Raw genomic sequence first — 27,469 nt, forward strand, 5'->3', positions numbered from 1 at the left:
AGCTTCTGTGTGTCTCTGTCTTTCTTTAAGAATTGTACAGCCGGGCACGGTGGATCACATCTGTAATCTCAGTACTTTGAGAGGCCAAGGAGGGCAGATTGCTTGAGCCCAGGAGTTAAAAACCAGCCTGGGCAATAGGAGGAAACCTCATCTCTACAAAAAATTAGCCACCTGCAGTCCTAGCTCCTCAGGAGGCTGAGGAGGGAGGATCACCTGAGACCAGGAGGTCGAGGCCGCAGTGAGCCATGACCATGCCATTGCACTCCAGCTTGGGTGACAGAGCGAGACCCTGTCACAAACAAACAAACAAAAACCCAAAACTGTACACCAGAGGGGCAGAGAGACTAAGAGACTAAGTGTTATGTGTTTCTTCTCTTTTTCTAATTTGTATAAATGTGAGTGGTACAAGCACACTTTTGTTACATGGAGTTATCGTACAGTGGTGAAGTCTAGGCTTTTAGTGTAACCTTCACGGGAATCCTATATACTGTACTCATTAATTTCTTGCCCCTCACCTGCCTCCTACCCTCCCATGCTCTAAGTCTCCGATGTCCATCCTTCTACACTGTGTCCACCTGTGCACATTATTTAGCTCCTACTTACAGGTAAGAACATGCAATGTCTTTTGGTCCATGTATTAATTGCATGATCCTGGACAAGTTGTTTAAAAACTGCTCAGAATACTCAGCCTACATGGAGCATTTCCTACTTCCTAGGCAGTTGAAATAATTTACCACATTGCATCGTAATGACTCACAAGGCATATACTATTTACTCATCATAATGGCTCACAAGGTAGGTTCGATTTACTATACTAAATGCTCTGTTCTGCTACTATATACTAAGCTATGAATAGGGAGACTAAGGCTTTGAGAAGGTTGCTCTGGAGCTCAGGAACACCCTGCAAATAAATGATGGAGCTGCAGTGGTGTGATCATGGCTCACTGCTGCCTTGACCTCCCCAGCTCAAGCAATCTTCCTGCCACAGCCTCCTGAGTAGCTGGGACTACAGGTACATGCCATCATGCCTCGCTAATTTTTGGACATTTTTTAAGAGATGAGGTTTCACCTTGTTGCCCAGGCTGGTCTCGAACTCCTGGGCTTAAGCAATCCTCCCACCTCAGCCTCCCAAAGCATTGGGATTACAGGCATGAGCCACCATGACTGGCCGAAGCTTCAGCTCTTGACCACGAAGCTGTGCTGCTTCCAAATCCTCACTTTGCTCATCAGCAAAATAGGAACACCAGTTGCTACCCAGGGATTCTGAGCATTGAGGGAGGGAATGGCTCAGGAAGCGCCTGGCCTGGCCTCCCCTGGCACACAGCAGAGCCTCAGTAGTGGTCACTCCACTTGATGCCGGCATCAGTCCCCGCTCAGGCCCACCCTGCAACAGCTGATGGTCTTTCAGTCCCACATCGTAGGGGTGGTTAAAGCCTCTTGGCTCTGGCCCAGGATAAACCAAAACTCACCGAATTCAGTTCCAGGGTTGGCCGAAGGAAGTGCCTTCTCTGTCATGCCCCAGTTGAAGATGTAACAGTTGCCATAGTGAGGGTAGAAGATGGACGTGAAGTTCCTAAAAGAAACAGCATCAGCTGCAGGGCAGGTTCCACCACAGACAATGCCTTCCCCGACTGTCTGCTTTCCACCCTTCATTTCCTCCTTGGAGGGGCTCCGAAAGGGAGAGGCGAGCAACAGGTCATTCTGTCCATCCTCTTGCAAAAACCAGAGAGGGGATTCCCAGGCTCCCTTGGGAAAGCAGGGGAAGGGAATTTCTCTGGAGTTGGGGCTCAGGCTCTCTGGTTTAGCTATGAGTTATGAAAAAGAACTTTCTGGCTGAGCATGGTGGCTCATGCCTGTAATCCCAGCACTTTGGAAGGCCGAGGTGGGAGGATCGCTTGAGGCCAGGAGTTTGAGACGAGGCTGGGCAACATGGTGAGACTCTCATCTCTACAAAAAATACAGAAATTAGCCAGGTGTGGTGGTGCATGCCTGTAGTCCCAGTTACTTGGGAGGCTGAGGTGGGAGGATTGCTTGAGTACAGGAGTTCGAGGCTGGAGTGCACCACTGCACTCCAGCCTGGGTGACAGAGTGAGACCCTGTCTCTAAAAAACAAAAACAAAAACAAAACAGCAACAACAACAACAAAAAAAAAGAAAAAGAGCTTTCTTAGATGTTTTCATCTGTCTCACATACACCCCAAAAGAGGCACATCCATGTCCTCACCCTCAGAACCTGCGAGTGTGACCTTATTTGGAAAAAGGGTCCTTGCAGATGTGACTAAGGATCTCCAGGTGAGGTCATCTTGGATTATCCAGGTGGGCCCGAAATTCAATGACAAGTGTCCTTGGAAGACACAGAAGAGAGACAGATACAGAGGAGAAGCTCATTGAAGACTGAGGCAGGTGCCTTCAGACACAAGCCGAGGAACACCTGGGCCCACCAGAAGGTTCAGGGGAGGATTCCTCCTTGCCTTTTCTGTTGACGGGTGTGCTGGAGTTCATCAAACCCTGTTCAGTCAACGTGCATGTCCTCAAGTCTCCAAAGTAAGCAGCTTTAAAAAATATCTCTTGATGTTTTTATATTGTTCTTTTTTTATTTATTAAAAACAAGAGGAGGTTGGGAACCGTGGCTTATGCCTGTAATTCCAGCACTTTGGGAGGCCAAAGTGGGAGGATCGCTCGAGCCCAGGAGTTTTTTTGTTTGTTTGTTTGTTTTGAGACAGAGTCTCAGTATGTTGCCCAGGCTGGAGTGCAGTGGTGTGATCTCACTCCAGGCTGAGGAGAATCTCAGCGATTCTCCTGCCTCAGCCTCCTGGTTGCTGGGATTACAGGCACCTGCCACCACGCCTGGCTAATTTGTGTATTTTTTTTTTTTTTTTTTTTTTGAGATGGAGTCTCGCTCTGTTGCCCAGGCTGGAGTGCAGTGGCCGGATCTCAGCTCACTGCAAGCTCCGCCTCCCGGGTTTATGCCATTCTCCTGCCTCAGCCTCCCGAGTACCTGGGACTACAGTAGAGACGGGGTTTCACCGGGTTAGCCAGGATGGTCTCGATCTCCTGACCTTGTGATCTGCCCGTCTCGGCCTCCCAAAGTGCTGGGATTACAGGCTTGAGTCACTGCACCCAGCCTAATTTGTGTATTTTTAGTACAGACGGGGTTTCATCATGTTGGCCAGGCTGCTCTTGAACTCCTGACCTCAGGTGATCCACCCACCTTGGCTTCCCAAAGTGCTGCGATTACAGGCATGAGCCACTGCGCCCAACTGAGCCCAGGAGTTCAAGACCAGCCTGGCCAACGAATTGAGACCCTGTCTCTTAAAAAAAAAAAAAAAAAAAAAAGCCAGGCGTAGTGGCGAGTGTCTGTAGTCCCAGCTACTTGGTACTTGGGAGGCTGATGTGGGAGGATCACCTGAGCCTGGGGAGTTTGAGGCTGTAGTGAGCTGTGATTGCACCACTGCACTCCAGCCTGGGCAACAGAGTGAGACCCTGTATCAAAAAACAATAAGTTGTAAAAAATTAAAAATAAAAGCCGGAAGGAATGAGAGTAAGTACATCAAATAACACACACACACACAAAACATCACCTGCCATGCAGTATTATCTTTGAAGCCTTATACTCCACAGCAAACTTTCACTGAGTGACTTTGATGGGCCAGGCCTGTGCCGAATCTTTCTGTGTACATGATGATCTCATTTAATTCTCAAAATAACCCCACGAGGGCAGGTGTTATTTTCCCACGTTTTCAGATAAGAAAGCCATTTCCTGTATCTTTTGTCTCAGCCGGTGGCCTTGCAGAATGACTTGGGTCCAGGGCAGGCTGTGAAATGGGATATGGGGGCTGCCCCAAGCTCTGCCACTGTCAACAGATTTCAGCTGCTTACTCAACCTCTGAGCTTGGGTTTCCTCCGTGGTGCAAGGGGAAGCAGGAAGAAACCACATTTTTCCACCCATAAATGTTTGTTGAGGTGGGTGCTGGGCTAAGGACACCAAGCAAAACAAGACAGGGCTGCTTTTTGTAACTTCCAGTGTGGCTGAAGACAGAGTGGAATCCTGTCAACCCCCTTCTCCTTCCAAGATGTGATTTTCCTATTTCTTTTTCTCTTTATTTCTTTCTTTTCTTTCTTTTTTCTTTTTTTCTTTTCTTTCTTTTTCTTTCTTTTCTTTCTTTTTTCTCTTTATTTCTTTCTTTTCTTTCTTTTTCTTTCTTTTCTTTCTTTTTCTTCTTTCTTCCTTCCTTCCTCCCTTCTCCCTTTCTCTCTCTTCTTTTCTTCCTTCCTTTCTTTTCTTTTTTTTTTCTCTTTCTCTTTCTTTCTTTCTTTCTTTCTCCTTCCTTCCTTCCTTCCCTCCCTCCCTCCCTTCTTTCCTTCCTTCCTTCCTTCCTTCCTTCCTTCCTTCCTTCCTTCTTTCCTTCCTTCCTCTCTTTCTTTCTTTCTTGACAAAGTCTTACTCTGTAACCCAGGCACCCAGGCTGGAGTGTACTGGCACGATCTTGGCTCATTACAACCTCTGCCTTCCCGTTCAAGCAACTCTCCTGCCTCAGCCTCCTGAGTAGCTGGGATTACAGGCAGGCATCACCATGCCCAGCTATTTTTTTTTTTTTTGAGATGGAGTTTCGTTCTTTCACCCAGGCTGGAGTGAAGTGGTGCCATCTCAGCTCACTGCAACTTCTGCCCTCCGGGTTCAAGTGATTCTCCTGCCTCAGCCTCCTGAGTAGCTGGGATTACAGGCATGTGCCACCACAACCAGCTAATTTTTGTATTTTTAGTAGAGACAGGGTGTCACCATGTTGGCCAGGCTGGTCTTGAACTCCTGACCTCAGGTGATCCACCCGCCTTGGCCTCCCAAAGTGCTGGGATTTCAGGCGTGAGTCACCGCACCTGGCCCTTCCACCAGTTGATTATCTTCTTTATCAAATACATCAGAATCTGAAATCATCTCCCCCCGCCTTTTTTTTTCTTGGTAGAGACAGTGTCTCACTCTGTTACCCAGGCTGGAGTACAATGGTGTGATCATAGCTTACTGCAGCCTCAAACTCCTGGCCTCAAGATATTCTCCTGCCTCAACCTCCTGAGTAGCTGGGACTACAGGCATGTGCCACCATACCCAGCTAATTTGTAAAATTTTTTGTAGAGATGGGGTCTTGCTATGTTGCCCAGGCTGGTCTTGAACTCCTGGCCTCAAGGGATCCTCTGGCCTCAGCCTCCCCAAATGCTGGGATTACAGGCATCCACCAGTGTGCCTGGCCTGAAATTATCTTCTTGACTTAACTGCTCACTTAGCTATCTCCTGCTTAGAACATAAGCCCGGGGAAGGAGCATGACCTTGTCTGTCTAGAAGGCGAAGAGCTCAGAGGTCAAGAGCATAGACCACAGAGCCAGCCTGGTTGATTTCAATTCTGGCTGTGTCCCTTAGGCAACTGGTGAGCTTGGGGATGGTTACTTCACCTCTCTGTGCCTCACTTTCCCCATTTGTAACACCGGATAATACTGGCACTCACCCTACATGACCGTGGCAAGGGGTGGATGCCTAGCATACTGTAATACTCAAAAAATCTTGGCTGCTACTGTTCACAGCTCTGTGCCCAGGGTCTGATACAGAGCACACAGACACTCAGTAAATATTTGATGAATAAATTACAATAGGTGATAAGAGCATCTATAGAGATTAAGCGACACGTAAGTCCCAGGGGAGAGTGGGGAGCGGGTCAGGGAAGGTTTCTTGGAAGAGGCAAGGCCTGAGCCGAGACTTTATGAACAAGTAAGTGATAGCTAAGTCTACAGGGTGGGGAGGAGAAAGGGCTCACCAGGCAGGGACACAACACGGGCAAAGCCCCAGAGGGAAGAAATAGCTCTGGGCAGGCACCGTGGAGTCTATAAACTGTGTGGGATCAGGGCTGTGGCCACAGGAAGAGAACAGAGCAGAGCAAACCAGCTCAATCCAGGCACTGCTCTCGAAGGAGAGACCTCGCCCCAGGGCGCGGGGACACAGTGTTCCCAAGAAGCTGTCTTGGTCAGATGCAGCCTAGGAGCAGGAGGCTGTGTGGGGTGTGGCCGGATCCCCTCCTGCCCGCGCGAGGTGCTATTGGTCTCCATGTGCGTGCCAACCATTTGCTTGCTGATAATACTCTTCACCTGGAGAGGCTGCTCCCAGGACTGGCTGCCTCTGGTTCCAGAGCCAGGTGTTTCCCTACAGAAATCTCTGCTGGGCCAGGGGCCAGGAATGCAGACAGAGACCAGCGAGCCTCCAGAAAAGACTGGGAAATAGAGCATCCTAGCAGGAAGCAGTAAAACAACAGTGGTACTGTGTGGTCAGAGGTCAGGGAAGACTTTCCAGGTCAGAAACTAGTTGGATAATCCCCGAATCAACAACAACCATAGTAATAACAATGCTTCAATATGCCCAGATCTTGGTTCCTTTATTTTTAAATTTTATTTAACTTTCTTTCTTTCTTTTTTTTTTTTTTTTTTTTGAGATTGCCCAGGCTGGAGTGCAGTGGCATGATCTTGGCTCACTACAACCTCTGCCTCCCAGGTTCAAGTGATTCTCCTGCCTCAGCCTCCCTAGTAGCTGGGATTACAGGTGCGTGCCACCACACCAGGCTAATTTTTGTATTCTTAGTAGAGATGGGGTTTTACCATATTGGCCAGGCTGGTGTCAAACTCCTGGGCTTAGGCAAAGTGCTCGGCCTCCCAAAGTGCTGGGATTACAGACATGAGCCACCTGGCCCAGCCCCGATCTTGGTTTCTAAATACCATTCTTCAATTTAAAAAACCAGAGCTTGGGCGAAGCGTGTTGGCTCTCTCCTGTAATCCCAGCACTCTGGGCGGCTGAGGTGGGAAGATTGCTTGAGCCAGGAGTTTGAGACCAGCTTGGGCAACACAGGGAGACCCCATCTCTACAAAATAAAAAAAATTAGTCAGGCATGTGATTGTGCTACTGCACTCCAGCATGGGCAACAGAATGAGACCCCATCTCAAAAAAAAAAAAAAAGAAAAAAAGAAAACCAAAAAACCAAACAGAGCTCTTTAGAGAAATGGCTGATTCTAGGGTGTGAGTATCCTGTAGTGCCAGAAAGTAGGCAAAAGTTAAAAAAAACCCACGCAGGTGAGTACATATCAAAGGCATATAGGTGCCAACTGACAGAGTGGCCAAAGCTAGAAGAATTTAAGCAAGAGAATAGATAACATGGAACTGGATTACAACCTAAATCTATAGGAGTCCATACTGGGTCAATAAATGATGGAATAAATAAGTAAATGGAGGAGAAGAGACAAGTCTTCCTTTACAGAAGAATTCCAAACAATATATATTCTTCTCTCTAGGAGGGGTGGAGCTCAGTGCTCCTTTCCCCCTGGGCACTCCCTTCTCCTTCCCCTGAGCATAGTCTGAATGTAGTGACTCCTTTCCAAAGTACAGAGCAAAGGCCAGCACAGTGGCTCGCACCTGTAATCCTAGCACTTTTGGAGGCTGAGGAAGAGGATCACTTGAGCCCAGGAGTTGGAGGCTGTGGTTTTTCTGTAAATCTAAAACTATTCATCAATAAAAAGTCTCTCTAGGCCAGGTGCGGTGGCTCATGCCTGTAATTCCAGCACTTTGGGAGGCTATGGTGGCAGACAACCTGAGGTCAGAAGTTTGAGACCAGCCTGGCCAACGTGGTGAAACCTTGTCTCTACTAAAAATGCAAAAATTACGCCAGGCGCGGTGGCTCACGCCTGTAATCCCAGAACTTTGGAAGGCCGAGGTGGGTGCATCACAAGGTCAGGAGATCAAGACCATCCTGGCTAACACAGTGAAAACCCATCTCTACTAAAAATACAAAAAATCGGCTTGGCGTGGTGGCAGGCGCCTGTAGTCCCAGCTACTCAGGAGACTGAGGCAGGAGAATGGCATGAACCCGGGAGGTGGAGCTTGCAGTGAGCCGAGGTAGTGCCACTGCACTCCAGCTGGACGACAGAGTGAGACTCTGTCTCAAAAAAAAAAAAAAAAAAAAACAAAAAAACAAAAGCAAACAAAAAACAACAAAAAAAGCAATAATTAGCCAGGTGTGGTGGTGCATGCCTGTCATCCCAGCTACTTGGGGGGCTGAGACACGATAATCACTTGAACCCAGGAGGTGGAGGTTGTAGTGAGTGGAGATCACGTCATTGTATTCCAGCCTGGGTGGCAAGAGCAAAACTCTGTCTCAAAAATAAACAAACAAACAAACAAACAAACAAAAAAAAGTCTCTCTCTATATATTTTAGTCTCACTCTGTCACCCAGGCTGGAATGTAGTGGTGTGATCTTGGTTCACTGCAGCCTCAAACTCCCAGGCTCAAGTGATCCTTCCCCCTCAGCCTCCGGAGTAGCTGAGTCTACAGGTGTATACCACCATGCCAGGCTAATTTTGTTACTTAAAATTTTTTTTGTAGAGATGGGGGTCTCATTATGTTGCTCAGGTTGGCCTTAAACTCCTGGCCTCAAGTGATTCTCCCTCCTTGGCCTCCCAAAGTGCTGGGATTAAGCGAGCCACCGCACCTGGCCAAAAGCCTATTTATTTATTTATTTATTTATGATGGAGTCTCACTCTGTCTCCCAGGCTGGAGTGCAGTGGCACGATCTCGGCTCACTGCAACCTCTGCCTCCTGCGTTCAGCCTCCTACCTCAGCCTCCTGAATAGCTGGGATTACAGTCATGAGCCACTGCACTCAGCTAATTTTTGTATTTTTAGTAGAGATGGGGTTTCACCATGTTGGACAGGCTGGTCTCGAACTCCTGACCTCAGGTGATCTACCTGCCTCGGCTTCCCAAAGTGCTGGGACTATAGGCGTGAGCCACCGTGCCCAGCCCAAAAGCCTTTTTTAAAAAAAATGCTCCTATAATGTTTAGTACGTGCCAGGCATTGCGGTAGGTACTTTCCATATGTTAACTCATTTAATCCCCCAATAATGCTATGTGGTTATTTCACTGTCCCCACTTTCCAGATGAGGAAACTGAGGCACAGAAAGGCTAAGTAGCATACCCAGCCACATACTGAGCTGACATTCAAGTCCAGGCAGTTTGGTGTTGGGGTCCACATGCGGCTCACATTTTCCAAATTCTGCAGCTGCTGCTTCTGGAGCGTTTGTCATGTTAGGAGCGGGACAGGATGGAGTCAGAGAGAGAGAGGGAGGAATCTAGGGCCACAGTGTCTGGGATCTAGCACCGGGACGGCAGAGAGAGGCACATTCCCACAGTTGTGTCCAAGGCTGACTCAGGAAGGCAGGTGACCAGTCAACTGTGGGAGTGAGGAAGAGCTCAGAGGGCGGTTGGCTGAGATCTCTATGCTAAGGTGCCTGGGTGGTGCCTTTCACTGGGACCTGCCGAGGGCTGGGGAAATAGGCTTGGGAGAGGTGGGCAGGAAGGGAAGTAATGATCACCATTTCTGATGAGGCAATAGAGTGATGTGGGGTGGGCCTGGCCCACACTGCTGGCTCTGCCACTCACCAACTGTGTGACTTCAGAGATGTTACTTAACCTCTCTGGGCAGGTTACAGCAACTATAAAATGAGGGGGAAGGCTGGGTGTGGTGGCTCATGCCTGTAATCCCAGCACTTTGGGAGGCTGGGGTGGGAGGATTACTTGAGGCCAGGAGTTTGAGACCAGCCTGGGCAACATAGTGATACTCCGTCTCTTAAAAAAATAAAATAAGGGGAAAATAACAGTTCCTTTCTCATGGCTTTGTTGCCAGGGTTAAAGCAATTTTAACATGCAGAGTGCTGAGAATAGTGCCTGACACATACAGGGATGAAAAAGGCCCAGTAAATGTTGGCATAATTATTGAATTTGCATTCCTTGTCAAATGGGGGTTTTTGTTTTTGTTGCTGTTTTTTAAGAGAGTCTCCCTCTGTCGCCCAGGCGGAAGTGTAGTGGCACAATCTTGGCTCACTGCAACCTCCGCCTTCCGGTTCAAGTGACTCTTGTGCCTCGGTCACCTGAGTAGGTGGGATTACAGGCACACGCCACCACACCTGGCTAATTTTTGCATATTTAGTAGAGATGGGGTTTTGCCTTGTTGTCCAGGCTGGTCTTGAACCCCTGGCCTCAAGTGATCTGCCCGCTTCGGCCTCCCAAAGTGCTAGGATTACATGCACGAGCCACTGGGCCCAGCCTAAAATGTGGGTTATAAAACCATTATAAAAATAGTAGCTGGGCTGGGCACAGAAGTTCACTCCTGTAATCCCAGCACTTTCGAGACCGAGACGGGTGGATCACGAGGTCAGGGGATCGAGACCATCCTGGCTAACACAGTGAAACCCCGTCTCTACTAAAAATACAAAAAGTTAGCCGGGCGTGGTGGCGGGTGCCTGTAGTCCCAGCTACTCAGCAGGCCGAGGCAGGAGAATGGCATGAACCTGGGAGGTAGAGCTTGCAGTGAGCCGAGATCGCGCCACTGCAATCCAGCCTGGGTGACAGAGTGAGACTCCGTCCCCCAAAAATAAAAATCAAAATAAAACAGTTATAACTATTATTTATTGAGCCTGGTAGTAGGGTCAGTTACTCATGCATATTAATTCACTTAATATTCAAAGTAACCCTGTAGGGTAGGTACTGTTCTCTCCCCTATTTTACAGAGGAGAGAAACTGAGGCATGGCAATGCTAAGAAATTTGTTCAAGGTCACACAGCTTGTAAGATGGAGCCAGGATTTGAGTCCGGGTGGTCTAACCCCAGACCCTACGCCTTGACCCCTTCACTACACTTACCCCCTACCCCTCGCCACGGCCACAAGGCAGAAGTTATGTGGCCGATAGTTGGGGGTTTTACTGGCACATCAGCCATCTATTTTCCCTGTTTCTGCTAACAGTTCTTCAGCTTCCCTTGGGGGACCACCCGTCCCTCACCCTCAGCCTGTATGACCCAAATGGGGCTCCCTTTGGAGGGCTCCATGTTGACAACAGACCAGCTATACCAAGCTCAGCCCAGCTACCTACGAGGTGCCCAGCACAGCTTTCGGAGCTGGGCTATGTGTGGAACATAGGCCCTTGAACACCGGGATCCCATTCGATGGGGAGGGAGTTGACAGCAGGTTCACTTTCCTGCCCCACTCTCGCTCCTGGGCATGTTCTCACTGAGCAGATGGGCCATGCATTTGAAGTTGCAGTATTACAGCTCTCTTTCAGCTGAGTGGGTGAGATGAATGTGCTCGTGGACGTTACAGTAGTCTGTTTGGTATCCCTAGCCTTATGGCAGGTGTGGTTGGCAGGTGTGCCCTGAGCAAAGGACCCCGGCCAAGAGAGTGAGGTTGAAACACAGACTGAGACTAGCTAGCCATGGGGTGGCCCTCAAGGAAGAGGGGGGCGCCATCAGTCAAATCTTCTACCTATGCGGACCACCTTTTGCTAATCTGTACAATGGAACGTATGTGCTGCTCTGCCCTGCTTAGTGGCCTTGAATTATTTGACATTGTGTGCAAGAACCCCGCCTATGTATGCCTGTGCATTTATTTTTTTCTTTTTGAGACAGAGTCTCGCTCTGCCGCCCAGGCTGAAGTGCAGTGGCATGATCTCTGCTCACTACAACCTCCGCCAACAGGGTTCAGGTGATTCTCCTGCCTCAGCCTCCCAAGTAGCTGGGATTATAGATGTGCATCACCACTCCAGGTTAATTTTTGTATTTTTAGTAGAGACGGGTTTCGCCATGTTGGCCAGGCTGGTCTCGAACTCCTGACCTCAGGTGATCCACCCGCCTTGGCCTCCCAAAGTGCTGGGCTTATAGGCGTGAGCCACATGTCCAGCTGCACCTGTGCATTTTGTGGGGACAGAGGCCCCAGAGCTTTCTGAAGATTCTCAGTAGAGATTCTGGAAGGTTCTGAGTTCAGAGAGCTGCCTGCAACCACAGTCCCTGGGAGGTGAGCCTGGAAGCCTGTCACATGTCCATAGCATTAAGATTCAGCTAAAAGCTCCTTTCCACAGAGGCCTGAAGTGTAAGCATTGGAGGCCCCAGGTCAAGGAGGATACAACTGAATCTCAGAAACAGGACTGGCTGAAACCCAGCGTGGGGTCGAGGTGGGTGTGGCACACCCCACACCTGGAGGCTGGGTCAGGAGGCCCACAAGGAGCTCTGAGGCCTCAGCAGTGCTCCTGCCCATGCTCATGCCTCCTTCCCACGTGCTTCTGCCAGCTGAGCTCTCTGGAGGCTGTTAGGAGGGGATAGAATGGAGACCCCCACTTTCTGATTGTCCTAGAGACTGGGACAACACCTGATGTTCAGGCTCAGGGTTGGTTTGCCAGGAGCTGGGAGGCCGAGGAGGTGGGAATCTGTGGGTCAATTGCAAGAAGACCTAGACCTCCGGTTACCATTACCCTCATTCCGCCAGTCTCTCACATTAAAAGTCATTAGGGAAAAATAATATTTACAGGAAATACTTATATAAACTTTTTTTTTTTTTGAGACAGTGTCCCATTCTGTCACCCAGACTGGAGTGCAGTGGTGTGATCATAGCTCACTGTAGCCTCGACCTCCTGGACTCAAGGATCCTCCCTCCTCAGCCTCCTGAGTAGCTGGGATTACAGGTGAACACCACCACATCTGGCTGGTTTTTGATTTTTTGTAGATCTGAGGTCTCGCTATGTTGCCCAGGCTGTTCTTGAACTCCTGGCCTCAAGTGATCTTCCTGCCTTAGCCTCCCAAAGTGCTGGGATTCCAGGCATGAGCCACCAGGTCCGGCCTCATAGCCTTGTTCTAGGTGCTGCCATGAGCCTACTCATTTACTCTTCTCAAGGACTCTATGAAGAAGCTACAATTATTGTTCCTGCTTTAGAGATGAGAAAACTGAGGGCAACAGATGCCTGGGTGCCCACCCTGATCCCCTCACTGGGCTGGTGCACCTACCCCCAGCTGCTAGAAGTAAGGTCTGGGAGGTTAGGAGACCCCACGCCGACCTTTTGGAAATGACCCACAGCCCAAGCTGGTCTCATGTCACTGTAGCATACGTCCATCCTAGCCCCGAACCCCATATACATAGATTCACACAAGTGGCCGCCACATTTATGCTCATGTGGACACAGACACACACACACACACACACACACAAACACAGAGCCAGTTACCAACTCACTGGGCATGCAGAAAGGCCGGTCCCCTCCTTCAAGGGAGGACGACTCTATGGTTCAGTTTATGCTCCAGATCCCCCAGAGATCAAGCTGAGCCTAGACTTGACCTGAGACCACATCCTTGCTTAACTTTCTCCTCCCTCCTTTTAAAATTTAATTTATCTTACTTTTTTCTAGAGGCGGGGTCTCACTATATTACCCAGGCTGGTCTTGAACTCCTGGTCTCAAGTGATCCTCCCGTCTCCGCCTCACAAAGTGTTGGGATTACAGGGGTAAGCCACCCACTCACCACGCCCGGCCTTTCCATTTTCTTTTTCTTTTTCTATTTTCTCCTTTTCCTACATGTTCCAAATCCTCCTTCCTTATCCCACTTTCCCTGCAGACATTTCCTAACACAATGCTCTCAATGCTTCCTGAGCAATTCAGTGCATCCCTGCCTCAGGATCTGCTTTCAGGAAACCGGACCTAAAAGACACTGAGGCACAGAAAACTGTGCTGCAGACAGCCAGTAAGTGATCAGGCAGGATTTGAACGCTGGCAGGCTGTACTCCCAACCGTAACACGCCACTGCCTTTCAGAGCAGGGGCCTGGCCAGGTGGGCTTGGGGTGGCTCTCACCGGTAGTTGCAGGGCTCAGCTCCAAACAGGCAGGCCAGGATCATCTGCTCGCCGGGGTAGCTCATCTCCACCAGCTCCTGCTGCGGCACCTGTGCAAAGATGTTGGTGGCCTGCAGGCTGTACCACTCTGTCACTGCCTGGGTAGCGCTGGTGAAGTTCCGGAAGGTGCACTGGGTCCCATTGAGGCTACACTGTGGAGGCCAAGAGGGGTTTTTGTGGGTGGTGAGGGAGCCCCCAGCCGCTGCTCGAGGGCCCTAGCAGGGCAAGAGCTGTGCTTTGCCAGCCGTCCTTCTGGCTGCAACTTGGTGGTGGGAAACGTGTTCATACTTATGCTCACACATACTCAAGGGCTGCCGCCTCATACACAGCTACGTGCCAATCACAAGATCCCCTCATCAGGCTGGTGTACCCACCCCCAGTTACTGGGGGTGAGGCCTGGGAGGTTAGGAGACCCCTCAGCAACCTCTTGGAAGTGACCCACAGTCAGTGACCAACTCATGGGCATGCACAGAGGCTGGTCCCCTCCTTCAAAGTAGGGTGACTCTGACTCAGTTTACAGCCACCAGCCTCACCCCTACTTGTACCATTATGTATGAGCAAAAACACACACGTGGTCATGTGTGCAGAGGCATGCACAGAAGATGCCCTCTCTCTGACCTCCACAGCCTCATGTCACTGTAACACACGTCCCTCCTAGTCCTGAACCCCATATACACAGATTCACACAAGTGGCTGCAACACTTATGCTCATGCGGACACACACACACAGTTCTGATTCCTTTTCCAGCCTCTGCCAGAGACTTTCAGATGCAGCTCCCCTGGAGGCCATGAAGACCAAGAAGAAACTCAACACACAGGAAACGCTGCCTCTCATCTGTCCTGGGAAAGACACAGATCCAGTCACCGAGTCCAACATGGGGTTCAGAGCACCCTTCCACCCGGTCACAGCCGGTTTCTCATGACATCCAAGTCATCGCACAGGCACGGGACAGACTTGGCCCTCAGACTCTGGCCTTGGCCACGAGGCTGCTGCTGGTTCTCCCTGCTGGAACCCGGGAGGCTGGATAGAGAAGCTTCCCCTGGCATTCTTACACCACCCTTCCCAACACGACCGGCCAGCCCACTCCTGGGGGCCTCCCTGCCTCCCCTTGGGGAGGTAATGGCAGCCCTTAATCCTCACTCTGTTCCAGGCTCTGTTCCCAGTGTCTTACATCTATAATCCCATTGAAGCTTCACAGCAATGCCAGGAGGTAAGTATCATTGTTATCTCCATCATCATGAAGAAATTGAGGCCCAGGAAATTAAGGAAGGTGTGACCACAGCAGATCCCCCATGTGACGTTGGCTAGTTTGTGTGGAGAGGTGGGGACAAAGCAGTTGAGGAAGTCATAATGTCATGAGTGTGAACAGCAAGGTGGTGGCTCCCCCTCTGGGGAGTGTATGGTCCCCTCCTGGATCCCCATCCAAGACTGATCATCGGAATCATCAGGGAGCCTGTTGTCAATACAGATTCCTGGGCCTGGGCCCAGAACTGCTCACTCAGATTCTCCAGGAGTGGGGCCTAGGGATGTGCATTGTGACAGAGCTCCCATGGGATCCTGAGACACAGACAGGGGACCTTCTCCCCACTTCTAGGCTTAAGAACTAATGGCATCCCAGCCTCCCAGTGCAGGGCAGTTGTTTCTTGGCATCTGACTGTACTGCACAGCTGTGGCTTTTCACCTGCCCAATATTTATACCCCTATCTTTTGATAACAAGACTTGGTTCCTCCCTCAGGGAACCACCCTCCCCCTCGCTCAGTCCATGTGGTCTTACAGAGACTGACATCACTCCCAACTCCAGGGCACATGGCCCAGGACTGGACAATCATGAGAGCCCCTGCTGTAGCCCACAGTGATTGGTTTAGGGGTGAGCATGTGACCTAATGAGTCTTCTCAGGACCTTTGCAGGGACGACAGGGAAAGAGGTCTTTTTCTGGGATGACTGCTAAGCAAGGGCACTGAAGGGACCCTCCACATGGAGAGATCTCGCCCGAGATTGAAGTCGTCTGAGAGAAAAGTGGAACCAAGATGGAGAAAGATTCTTGATGACCTCATTAGAATACCTGGATCCAGCCTTGCCTGAATGCAGTATACCTCTGGACTTCTTAGTTATGTGAGCCAATGAATTGCCTGTTTTGCTTAAGCTAGTGTGAACTGGATCACTTATACCAAAAGAGTCTTGACTAACATGCCAACAATTTCTATTTTTAAAAAATCTCTGCTAACAAGCAAAACAGGCTCTGGCTTCCATCTTATCTTTCCCCCAGCAAGACTCAAATTATTACAGAAAAGAAACACCCACCAGCCTCAATGGGTGGGGCCCATTGCTTGACATGTGCCTAGGGACCACTTACTAGTCTCATGGCCATTTTGCACCCATGGGCATTACAGATCTTTTCTGATGCTGAGCTGTTTGTTAAGCCATTGTGGTTATCTCCAAAGAGATCGAGGATCACAGGGTGGTGGGGGTTCCGTTCATCAATAAGGACCAGGGGTGTGTGGTTCCAGATGGAGGAGTTCAGGGTCCTGGTGGCATTGGCATGGCTTAGCTCAGGAGCCAGGATTCTCTCCAGGACAGCTTCCATCAGCTCATCCAGGTCCTTCAGCAAATGCTTGACTTTGGAATACCTGGATAGGGAGAGGGCTGCTTAGGGGGAGGAATGAATATCTGTAAAGCAGAGCAACTGAAATCTGGGACCCACTCTGTAGCAGTCTGTTTTCACACTGCTATAAAGATACTACCTGAGACTGGGTAATTTATAAACAGAAGAGGTGTAATTGACTCACAGTTCCACATGGCTGGAGATAGGTCTCAGGAAACTTACAATCATGGCAGAAGGTGAAGGGGAAGCAAGGCATGTCTTACATGGCAGCAGGAGGGGGAGAGAGAGAGAGAGGGCACGCACAGGGGAGACTGCCACTTGAAAACCATCAGATTTTGTGAGAACTCATTCACTATCATGAGGACAGCATGGGGAAGCCACCTCTATGATCTAATCACCCACACCAGGTCCCTCCCTCGACACATGGGGGTTACAATTCGATATGAGATTTGGGTGGGGACACTGAGCCAAACCATGTTACTCCAGCATGGCTGCCACTATGTATAAGAACACCACCCCACCTAAGCACTTACCTCTCCATCCACCCACCCACGCATCCATGTGTCCTTCCACCACCCAGGCACTCATTCATTCACCAACTTTTAATGAGCACCTACTATGTGCCAGGCACTGTGCAAGGCACAGATGGTATAGCAGCAAACAAGAGGGACCTGGTCTCTTTCCTTATGAAATCCACATTCAAGTGAGGAAGAATTGTAACAGCTCATGGTTATTGATAGCTTACCCTGTGCCAGGTGCTAGATGCTTTCCAGGTCTTATTTACTATTTGCCACAAGTCTGTTACCGTCCCCATATATAGATCAGGAAACGGAGGCTCCAGGAGTTGGTGTGATTTTGCAAGCTCACTCCACTGATAAAGGGCAGAGCTGAACTTAGAATCTGGGGTTGCTGGGCTGGGCTCCAGTGGGTATGTTTACGGGGGTTCTGAGATCTCCCTCCCAGGAGGGAGCAACTTTGGGAACAGGAGCCAGTTTCAGGAGAGAGAAAATGGATGGGACTGTGAGGCTGGCTCCAATGTCTTCCCTCAGCCCTCTGGAGCTCCCATGTTGGACATGGTGGCCAGTGAGAGATGGATCTATCAAGGAGTATCTCTGCCAGGCCCCATGGGGGCCCAGGCCCTGCACCCCAGTCACTTCATATCCAATTTCCCAAGACCCTGCCTCAGAGTGGGTCATTGAGGCCACAAGTGCCATCTCTGGCTGGAGGACTTCCTACAGGAGCATTAAATGCTGGACAGAGGCCAAGGTCCCGGTACAAAGGTATACAGCAGCTGGAGCTAACATTGGCCTTCTATGCCAGTTCCCTGACCATTAAATCTGTGTACACAGGAAGAGGAGGATCGGGAAGGGTGATGTCTGTGCAGGCGGCGGCGTTATTACAGCCCAGATGTCCACAGCTGCTGGGAAGCTTGGCGGGTCACTCTGTGGGCTCCAGGTTTGAATCCTGGCATGCCACTTAATATCTTGGGCAACTTAACCTCCCCGAGGCTCCGTTCTCTCATCTATAAAACGCGGGGGCATAAATAAGTACTCCAGAGAATCGTTGGGAAGATTCAGTGAGGTGCTGCTTGTAAAGTGCATGGATCAGTGCCAGACGGAGTGCTGTCGTTCCTATTATTATTAAAGGTTCTCTTGAGCAGCTCTAAGAAACCACCAAGGCAGGAAGAACCCCATTAATAGAAAGAAGGGACTTTCTGATAATTGGGAAAGTAATCACCGCACGTGAATTCCCTTCCAGGACTTTTAAAAACAGAGATGCTGTCTCACCATGTTGGCCAGGCTGACCTTGAATTCCTGGCTTCAAGTGATCCTTAAGCCCAGTCAGGACTTTTTTCTTCCCTTCCCCTCCCCTCCCCTCCCCTCCCCTCCCCTTCCTTTCCCTTCCCTTCCCTTCCCTTTCTTTCTTGTCCATGCCCAGTCAGGACTTTTTTCTTTTCTTTTCTCTTTTCTTTTCTTTTCTTTCTCTCTCTCTCTCTCTTTCTTTCTTTCTCTCTCTCTCTTTCCTTCCTTCCTTCTTTCTTTCTTTTCCTTTCTTGCTTTTCCTTTTCCTTTTTTCTTTTTTTCTTTTCTCTTTCCTTTCCCTTCCTTCCCTTCCCTTCCTCTTTTCTTTTCTTTTCTGTTTTCTTTCTTTTCTTTCTACAGGGTCTTGCTCTGTGCCCTAGGCTGGAGTGCAGTGACGAGAGCTTGGCTCACTGCAACCTCCACCTCCTGAGTTCAAGTGATTTTCTTGACTCAGCCCTCTGAGTAGCTAGGATTACAGGGGTGTGCCACCACGCCCAGTTAACTTTCATATTTTTAGTAGAGAAGGGTTTCACCATGTTGGTCAGGCTGGTCTCGAACTCCTGACCTCAGATGATCCACCCACCTTGGCCTCCCAAAATGCTGGGATTATAGGCGTGAGCCACTGTACCTGGTCAGGACTCTCTTTGGATAAAAATGTTTTCTGTGACTCAGCCCTTCTTTCAGTTCCTTGAATGCACCGTTTCTCTTTTTTTTTTTTTTTTTTTTGAGACGGAGTCTTGCTCTGCCACCCAGGCTGGAGTGCAGTGGCCGGATCTCAGCTCACTGCAAGCTCCGCCTCCCGGGTTTACGCCATTCTCCTGCCTCAGCCTCCCGAGTAGCTGGGACTACAGGCGCCCACCTCGTCGCCCGGCTAGTTTTTTGTATTTTTTTTTTAAGTAGAGACAGGGTTTCACCGTATTAGCCAGGATGGTCTCGATCTCCTGACCTCTTGATCCGCCCGTCTCGGCCTCCCAAAGTGCTGGGATTACAGGCTTGAGCCACCGCGCCCAGCCGAATGCACCGTTTCTCACTAGCTGCACCTGCCGTGTCCACCACTGGGGGCACTCTCTTCGCTCTATCTGGCCAACTTCTACTCATTCCTTAGGGCACTTTATTTTGTTTTGTTTTTTTGTTTGTTTGTTTTTGGACTGATTCCCTGTCTCTCCACAACCCTGACTAGGTTGGGTCTCCTCATGTGTCCCCTTCACAGGCCTTGCTATCCAGCGGAGAACAGGCAACCTGGAAGAATGGTTAAAAAGTAGCAGCTCTGGGATCACGTCTGGCCTGGGTTCAAATCCCACAGACGTCCACTGTGTGTCTCCAGGCAAGCTCACTTCTCCGAACCTCCATCTCCTCACCTGTAAACTGGGGCTGCGACAGGAGTTCCCAATCCTAGGGTGCTTGTGTGGATTAGAATGACATCAATTACCCAAAGAACACTGAACACAGTGCCTGGCATATCATAAGCATTTGTTGAAGAGTTGTTATTTATTTATTTATTTATTTATTTATTTAATTTTTGAGACAGGGTCTCGTTCTGTTGCCCAGGCTGGAGTGCAGTGATGTCATCTCAGCTTAATACAACCTCTGCCTCTCGGAGTCAAGCAATTCTCGTGCCTCAGTCTCCTAAGTGCCTGAGATTACAGTATTTTTAGTAGAGATGAGGTTTCACCATGGTGGCCAGATTGGTCTCGAACTCCTGACCTCAAGTGATCTACCCACCTCGTCCTCTCAAAGTGCTAGGATTATAAGTGTGAGCCATGGTGCCCAGCTGAGTTGTTTTATTTTTTATCATCATAATGATAATGAATTCGATATTTGTGAGGACAACTCTGTGGGGCCTGTTTTCTCTGGCAGGCTGTGAAGAGGACAAGGACTCTGTTTTGTTCACTGCTGTATTTGTGTTGCCTAGAACAGTGCCTGGCACGTAGTAGGTGCTCCACAAACACATGTGGAATTGATAAATAGGCACTGGCCTGCCTGACCAGAGGGTGCCCAAGGTTCTCTCTAAGCTTAGGAAACTTACGATTTTTTATTTTTAAGAGATAGGATCTGGCTCTGTTACCCAGGTTGGAGTGCAGTGGCATCTTCTTGTTTTTATTTTTAATTAATTATATTTTATTAGCCTTGACTTGAAACTCAAGTGGCGCCTTCTCAGCCCACTGCAGCTTCGAGCTCCTGGGCTCAACTAATTCTCCCACCTCTGGTTCCTAAGCAACTCAGACCACAGGCATGTGCCACCACGTCTGGCTACTTAAAAAAAAAATTATTTATTTTTTTTAGAAGTGGGATCTTGCTATGTTGCCCAGGCTGTTCTCCAACTCCTGGCCTCAAGGGATCCTTCTGTCTTGGCCTCTCAAAGTGTTGTTATTACAGGCCACTGCACCTGGCCAAAAGTTTATGAAGTTTGAATCTTAGTTGCTGCAAAAGGATGAAAGCAAATGGAAAGACAGAGAGGAGGAGAAAGAGAATGAAGGAAGGAAAGAAAGAAAAGAAAAAAAGAATAAGGAAGAGAAAGGAAGGAAGGAAAAGTAATAAAGAGGGGAAGGAAGGAAGAAAGGGGAGAAAGAAAGAGAAGGAGAGAAAAGAGAAGAAAGGAAAGGAAGGAAAGGAAAAGTGGCAGGGAACAAAAGAGAGAAAGGGAACCACCCGTCTGCTGAGGCCAGCTGTGTGCTCAGGGGCCACCTACTTGAAGGGGCTAGCATTGCAGATGGTGACGGCGGGGAAGTCCATGGTCTTGAAGCCTACGGAGAGGGAGACGCTGACCTCCCAGCTCAAGTAGGTCCTGATGAAGTTGCCCCACTGCCAGCAGACGAGAGCAGTGAAGAGCAGGGTGAGCAGGAACCACATGGCTTTCTTCTTGGGCCCCTCGCAGATGATACGCTTGGGGCCATGGGTGTTGGTGTTATCGCAGTACCACACCAGCAGCTCCTTGTACGTGTAGCCGGGGCCCTTCTGTAGCCGGTGCAGGCACTTCAGCAGGTACTTCTTCACGTGCATGGTGGCACCTGCAGAGAGGCATGGGGACGCACATCAGTTGGGACACCAGTCTTGCCTGCGACGATGTCCCAGTCACGTCCAGGAGCTGGGCGGCGGCACATCCCCGTTCTTCCTCCCTCTTTACCTTCCTTCCTCCCTCCCTCCCTTTTTTCCTTCTTTTCTTCCTTCCTTTGGCTATCCATCATCAATCCATCCATCTAATCAACCAAAATGCATTTATTGAATGCCTACTATATGCCAGGCACTCAAATGGTCCTTCTGGACTCAATGAGCAAAATGGACAAGGTTTTTTGCCCTTTGGGAGTTCATAACCTAGTGAACAAGTGACTTAAACTCTCAACTCAGGTTCTCTGTGCATAAAATGTGGTATAGCAAGTCCTCAAACGGCATCGTTTTGTTCAATGCTTCATTGCAACGTTGATGAAAAAGAAAGTAGATTCCTAGCCAGGGTCACTGTCTATATGGAGTTTGCATGTCCTCCCCATGATGTGTCTGCATGGTGCCAGATGAGTGACTGTGACTGTGTGTGAGTGCTCTGCAATAGAACGTGTCCTGCCTAGGATGGGTTCCCGCCTGAGCTGCAGAGATAGGCTCTGGCCACTATAACCTTGAACTGAATAAGTGGGTAAATAATGATCTTGTTTTTATTAATCTTTCTTTTTCTTTTTTGAGATAGGGTCTCACACTCTTACCCAGGCTGGAGTGCAGTGGTGCAATCATGGCTCACTGCAATCTCTACCTCTTAGGCTCAAGTGATCCTCCCACCTCAGCCTCCTAAGTAGCTGGGATTACAGGCATGCACCACCATACCGGTGAAGTTTTTTTTTTTTTTTAAGACACAGTCTGACTGTCACCAGGCTGGAGTGCAGTGTTGTGATCTCGGATCACTGCAACCTCTGCCTCCCTGGTTCAAGCGATTCTTCTGCCTCAGCCTCTCAAGTAGCTGGGACTATAGACACGTGTCACCACGCCCAGCTAATTTTTGTATTTTTAGTACACCATGTTGGCCAGGATGGTGTCGATCTCCTGACCTCATGATCTGTCCGCCTCGGCCTCCCAAAGTGCTGGGATTTTGGGCGTGAGCCACCGTGCTGGGCCGAATTTTTGTATTTTTAGTAGAGTTGGGTTTCACAATGTTGCCCAAGCTGGTCTCAAACTCCTGAGCTCAAGTGATCCCCCCACCTCAGCATCCCAAAGTGCTGGCATTACAGGCGTGAACCTCCGCACCCGGTCTTAATCTTTCCTAAATGTATGTATAACTCATATTTATTTCAATGTTTAATAGTAGCAGCATTTCGGTCTTTACTTAGAAATTTGGTGACTTTTTTTGTGACCAGAAATAGGCCTAGGAGCTTAACTCTTGTTGATATCAATTAGCCTATGGTGAAATTGATTTCACTATACATCGTTTCACCTAGAGTTGTAGTTCCCAAGGACATATCAACGATGTTAAGTGAAGACTTACTGTAATAATTACATCAAACTTAAAGGATTGCTGAGAGGGTGAAATTCGGGGATGAACAAAAAGTGCTATGTACTGAGCCTAGCACAGACCAAGTCCTCAGTATACCAGTTTCCATTGTCACTAGCTGTCAGTGGGTAAGACAGATGTTAAGCAAAGAATCCATCAAAAATGCAGAGCTATGAAACATGACAGGAAAGACTGGGACTCCATGCCGAGATGCTAGAGGCATTAAAGGGTGGTGGTTTAGAATAAGGATTCTGTAACCAAATTTTCTGGCTTTTTGTTTGTTTGTTTGAGACAGGGTCTCACTCTATCACCCAGGCTGGAGTGCAGCGGCATGATCATGGCTCACTGCAACCTCGAACTCCTGGCAAATGTCTGGCTTTGACTCTCAGCACTGCTGCTTTCTAGCTGTGTGACTTTGAGCAAATCTCCTGTCTTTCAGTTTCCTCATCCATAAAATGGGGATAATTACAGCTTCCGCCTGACAACGGTGTCATGGAGGCTGGCTGCATGGAAATATGGAGAGGGCGGATTCATGCCTGGCACCTAAGTGTCAGCGATTTTTATTAGAAAATGGAGGTCTGACCAGGTCTGAGAGTCCTTGGAGAAAGAAAGAAAAAAGAAAAAAAAGGTGTTCTGTGGATATGAATTAGAACGGGGTGAGGTTGTGTCCAGAGCATTGAGGTTGGAGGGTATGGGTCATGGAGGAGGAATGCCAGAGCTTTCTGAGACTCTGTTTCCCATAGGCATGAGGGGGTAGGATTCTTGTGAAGACCACCAGTTACTTGTTACAGCACATGGGGTTTCTAAGGACATTCCTGCTTCCCCCTCCTTTCTTTCTGGACACAGAGCAGGAATCTGCAGCAGGAGCATCCCAGCTGTATTCCTGGAGCCCCAGTTGTATTTGATCTTCTTTTTTTTTTTTTTTTTTTTTTTTTTTGAGACGGAGTCTTGCTCTGCCACCCAGGCTGGAGTGCAGTGGCCGGCTCTCAGCTCACTGCAAGCTCCGCCTCCCGGGTTCACGCCATTCTCCTGTCTCAGCCTCCCGAGTAGCTGGGACTACAGGCGCCCGCCTCGTCGCCCGGCTAGTTTTTTGTATTTTTTAGTAGAGACGGGGTTTCACCGTATTAGCCAGGATGGTCTCGATCTCCTGACCTCGTGATCCGCCCGTCTTGGCCTCCCAAAGTGCTGGGATTACAGGCTTGAGCCACCGCGCCCGGCCTGTTGTATTTGATCTTCAAGGTCCAGACCAAAGGCCACCTCCTCCATGAAGCTCTCCTGACTCCAGGCTGGACCCTCGCCCTGTTCTGAGAGCCTTTCCCTTCTGGGGCCACCATGCTGGGCAGTTCCTATGTGCCCAGCATCTTCTTCCCCTTGCTCTGATGTTTCAGGTGAAGGTATCTCACTGTTCCCTTCATCTCAGTTGGTGTGAGTTGCCAGGCTCATCTCTCCTCTTAGCTCTAGGAGATGTGCATGTGACCCAGACTGGAACATTAGGACTCAATTCTATTAGTTTATATTGGAATAACTAAAGGAGAGACCTCACTTTTAACTAAGCCTACTAAACTGAGATGGAGAGAAATTTCTGACATCACCATTTGAACACCTGGATCCAGCCATGCCTGAAGCCATTCATTCCTGGCCTCATCATATATGGGAACCAACACATTTTCTTTCTTACTTATGCATATTCAAATTGGATGCCTGACATTTGCACCTATACGAAGCTTAACAGTAAAATAAATTGACCCTCGTTTTACCCTGTGTTCTAGTTTCTTGTGCCTGTGGCTTTTCCCAGGAGATCGAAAGTCCCCTGACGGTAGCAGCTCTATATCCCTGACAAGGCCCAGCACAGTGCCTGGCACTCCACCGAATATCCAGATGTAGAAGGTCAGACCTTTACATCTAAATAGAGATGTTAAACCTGCCCAAGCATGTTCATTCCTGATCCAATTATCTGACACAGTAACATCTCTCACCTTCCTTCCCCAAAAGGGGTCTTGGCCAAAGCATGAAGTGCTTTCTTCTCCAACTTTTTTTTTCCCTCTCTCTCTTCTCTTTTCTGCCTCTCCTCTCTTCTCTCTCAACAGGCTCTTGTCACCCAGGCTGAAATGCAGTGGCATGATTTTGACTCCCTGCAACCTCCACCTCCCGGGCTCACGTGATCCTCCCACTTTAGCCACCTCAGTAGCTGGGACTACAGGCGCATGTCACCATGCCCAGCTAATTTTTGTATTTTCAGTAGAGACAAGGTTTCGCCATGTTGCCCAGGCTGGTCTCGAACTCCTGGCCTCAAACGATCCACCCGCCTGGGCTTCCCAAACTGCTTGGGTTACAGGTTCACATGAGCCACTGTGCCCCACCTCCAATTCTATTCTGATAGGAATTAAACTCTACGTGCCTGCTCAGGCCACCATGCCTTTAAGCGGATGTTCGGCCCGGCGCGGCGCGATGGCTCAAGCTGTAATCCCAGCACTTTGGGAGGCCGAGACGGGCGGATCACGAGGTCAGGAGATCGAGACCATCTTGGCTAACACTGTGAAACCTCGTCTCTACTAAAAAATACAAAAAACTAGCCGGGCGAGGTGGCGGACGCCTGTAGTCCCAGCTACTCGTGAGGCTGAGGCAGGAGAATGGTGTAAATCCGGGAGGCGGAGCTTGCAGTGAGCTGAGATGCGGCCACTGCACTCCAGCCCGGGCGACAGAGCGAGACTCCGTCTCCAAAAAAAAAAAAAAAAAAAAGAGAATGTTCATGGACTATCCCATCCCCACTCCCAACTTTCCCCAGAAGGTCTATTCCCTGCTCTGAAATAATAAAGTAGTAACAGTTATTATAATAACAACTACAACAGCAACATCAAAGTACTAAATGTTTGCCATGACCCAGACATATGGAAAGAACCAGGGCTTCATCTGCCTTGTATAGTCTAGCACCCCCAAAGCCACATAGGTGACCATCACATTAAGTTCCGATAGGTAGTGGTAGAAGAAACAAAGGGCCTCTAGAATGTCTACCTTTTTCTATTCTCATGTAATTATTCTGATTTAGTCAAGGAGAAAGTCTTGTGTCCGGAATTGGTGGGTTCTTGGTCTCGCTGACTTCAAGAATGAAGCCACGGACAGTCGCGGTAAGTATTACAGCTCTTAAAGTTGGTGTGTCCCCAGTTTGTTCCTTCAGATGTTCACATGTGTCCGCAGTTTCTTCTTTCTGGTGGGTTTATGGTCTCGCTGACTTCAGGAGTGAAGCTGCAAACCTTCGTGGTGAGTGTTACAGTTCATAAAGTATAGGTGTGAATCCAAAGAGTGAACAGCCGCAAGATTTATTGCAAGGAGTGAAAAAACAAGGCATGTAGAAGATAACCCCAGGGGGTTGCCTCCTTGTGTCTCTGGGCCGCTTTATTTCCTTATCTGACCCCAACCACATCCTGCTGATTGGTCCACTTTACAGAGAACTGATTGGTCTATTTTACAGAGAGCTGATTGGTCCATTTTACAGATAACTGATTGGTCCATTTTGACAGGGTGCTGATTGGTGTGTTTACAATCCCTGAGCTGGACACGGAGTGCTGATTGGTGCGTTTACAATCCTTTAGCTAGACACAGAGTTCTAGTCAGAAAAGTTCTCTAAGTCCCCACTAGATTAGCTAGATACAGAGTACTGATTGGTGTATTTACAAACCTTGAGCTAGAAACAGAGTGCTGATTGGTGTATTTACAATCCCTTAGCTAGACATAAAAGTTCTCCAAGTCCCCACTAGACCCAGGAGCCCAGCTGGCTTCACCTAGTGGATGCCACAACAGGGCCACAGGCGGAGCTGTCTGCCAGTCCCGTGCCATCCGTAGGCACTGCTTAGCCCTTGGGTGGTTGACCAGGCGCCATGGAGCAGGGGGCCGTGCTTATCCAGGAAGCTTGGGCTGCACAGCAGCCCATGGCACGGGGAAGGCTCGGGCATGGCAGGCTGCAGTCCCCAGCCCTGAGGTGTGGGGAGGCAGCTCAGGCCAGGCGAGGATTTGAGTGTAGCGCCCGTGGGCCAGCACTGCTGGGGGACCCAGTGCACCCTCTGCAGCTGCTGGCCTGGGTGCTAAGCCCCTCACCGGCCGGCTGCTCCAAGTGAGGGGCCTACCCAGTCCATGCCTACCAGGAACTCGCACTGGCGTCCACAGGCACCTCTCCCTCCACACCTCCCTGCAAGCAGAGGGGGCTGGCTCTGGCCTCGGCCAGCCCAGAGAGGGGCTCCCACACTGCAGCAGTGGGCTGAAGGGTCCCTCAAGTGTGGCCAGAGTGGGTGCCGAGGCTGAGGAGGTGCTGAGAGTGAGGGCCGCCAACACGTTGTCACCTCTTAGTCTCAGGTTGGTACCAACAGGTCCTAACACCTCTCCAACCCTTCTAATCTCCAGGTTTAACAATGAGGCCTCAGGCTCAGACAACAGTATCTAGTTAGAATGGGCAACACTCTGTTTTCACAGAATGTTTCACATAAGTAATGTTTTACATAAGTAAAATATTTTACATAAGTAATGTTTTACATATGTAATGTTTTACATAAGTAAAACGTTTTACAAATGTAATGTTTTACATAAGTAAAACGTTTTACAAATGTAATGTTTTACATATGTAATGTTTTACATAAGTAAAACGTTTTACAAATGTAATGTTTTACATAAGTAAAACGTTTTACTTATTTTTAAGAGCCACCTTCTACTTATGACAAGAGGTACTGACTTTTGCTTTATGTTCATAAATGCGCTTAAGTAAAAAAAGGGAAATTGATTTAAAGAAAAATGTTTAAGTAAACAGTATTACGCGTAGGAAAAGTTGTTACAACGGTAGGCAAATAGCGGAAGTGTGTTGAGTATTGGCTGAGCATCA

General features: G+C 49.1%; 1 protein-coding gene across 2 annotated transcripts in view; it reads right to left on the bottom strand.

Moving 5' to 3' along the window:
* SCNN1B (sodium channel epithelial 1 subunit beta) overlaps positions 1–27,469 on the bottom strand; it is an 87,404-nt gene that overhangs the window by 13,954 nt on the left and 45,981 nt on the right. For both annotated transcript variants that reach the window (XM_033217755.1, XM_033217756.1), the window contains 4 exons: positions 20,821–21,139; positions 16,081–16,354; positions 13,686–13,876; positions 1,470–1,573 (listed from right to left, as the gene is read on the bottom strand). In XM_033217755.1, the coding sequence (XP_033073646.1) occupies positions 1,470–1,573; positions 13,686–13,876; positions 16,081–16,354; positions 20,821–21,131 (880 nt within the window). In that variant the 5' untranslated portion in view covers positions 21,132–21,139. The remainder of the gene's footprint in view (positions 1–1,469; positions 1,574–13,685; positions 13,877–16,080; positions 16,355–20,820; positions 21,140–27,469) is intronic.

Source organism: Trachypithecus francoisi, unplaced genomic scaffold, assembly GCF_009764315.1.
Source record: "Trachypithecus francoisi isolate TF-2019V2 unplaced genomic scaffold, Tfra_2.0 Lachesis_group10, whole genome shotgun sequence".
In the NCBI taxonomy this organism is placed as follows: Eukaryota; Metazoa; Chordata; class Mammalia; order Primates; family Cercopithecidae; genus Trachypithecus; species Trachypithecus francoisi.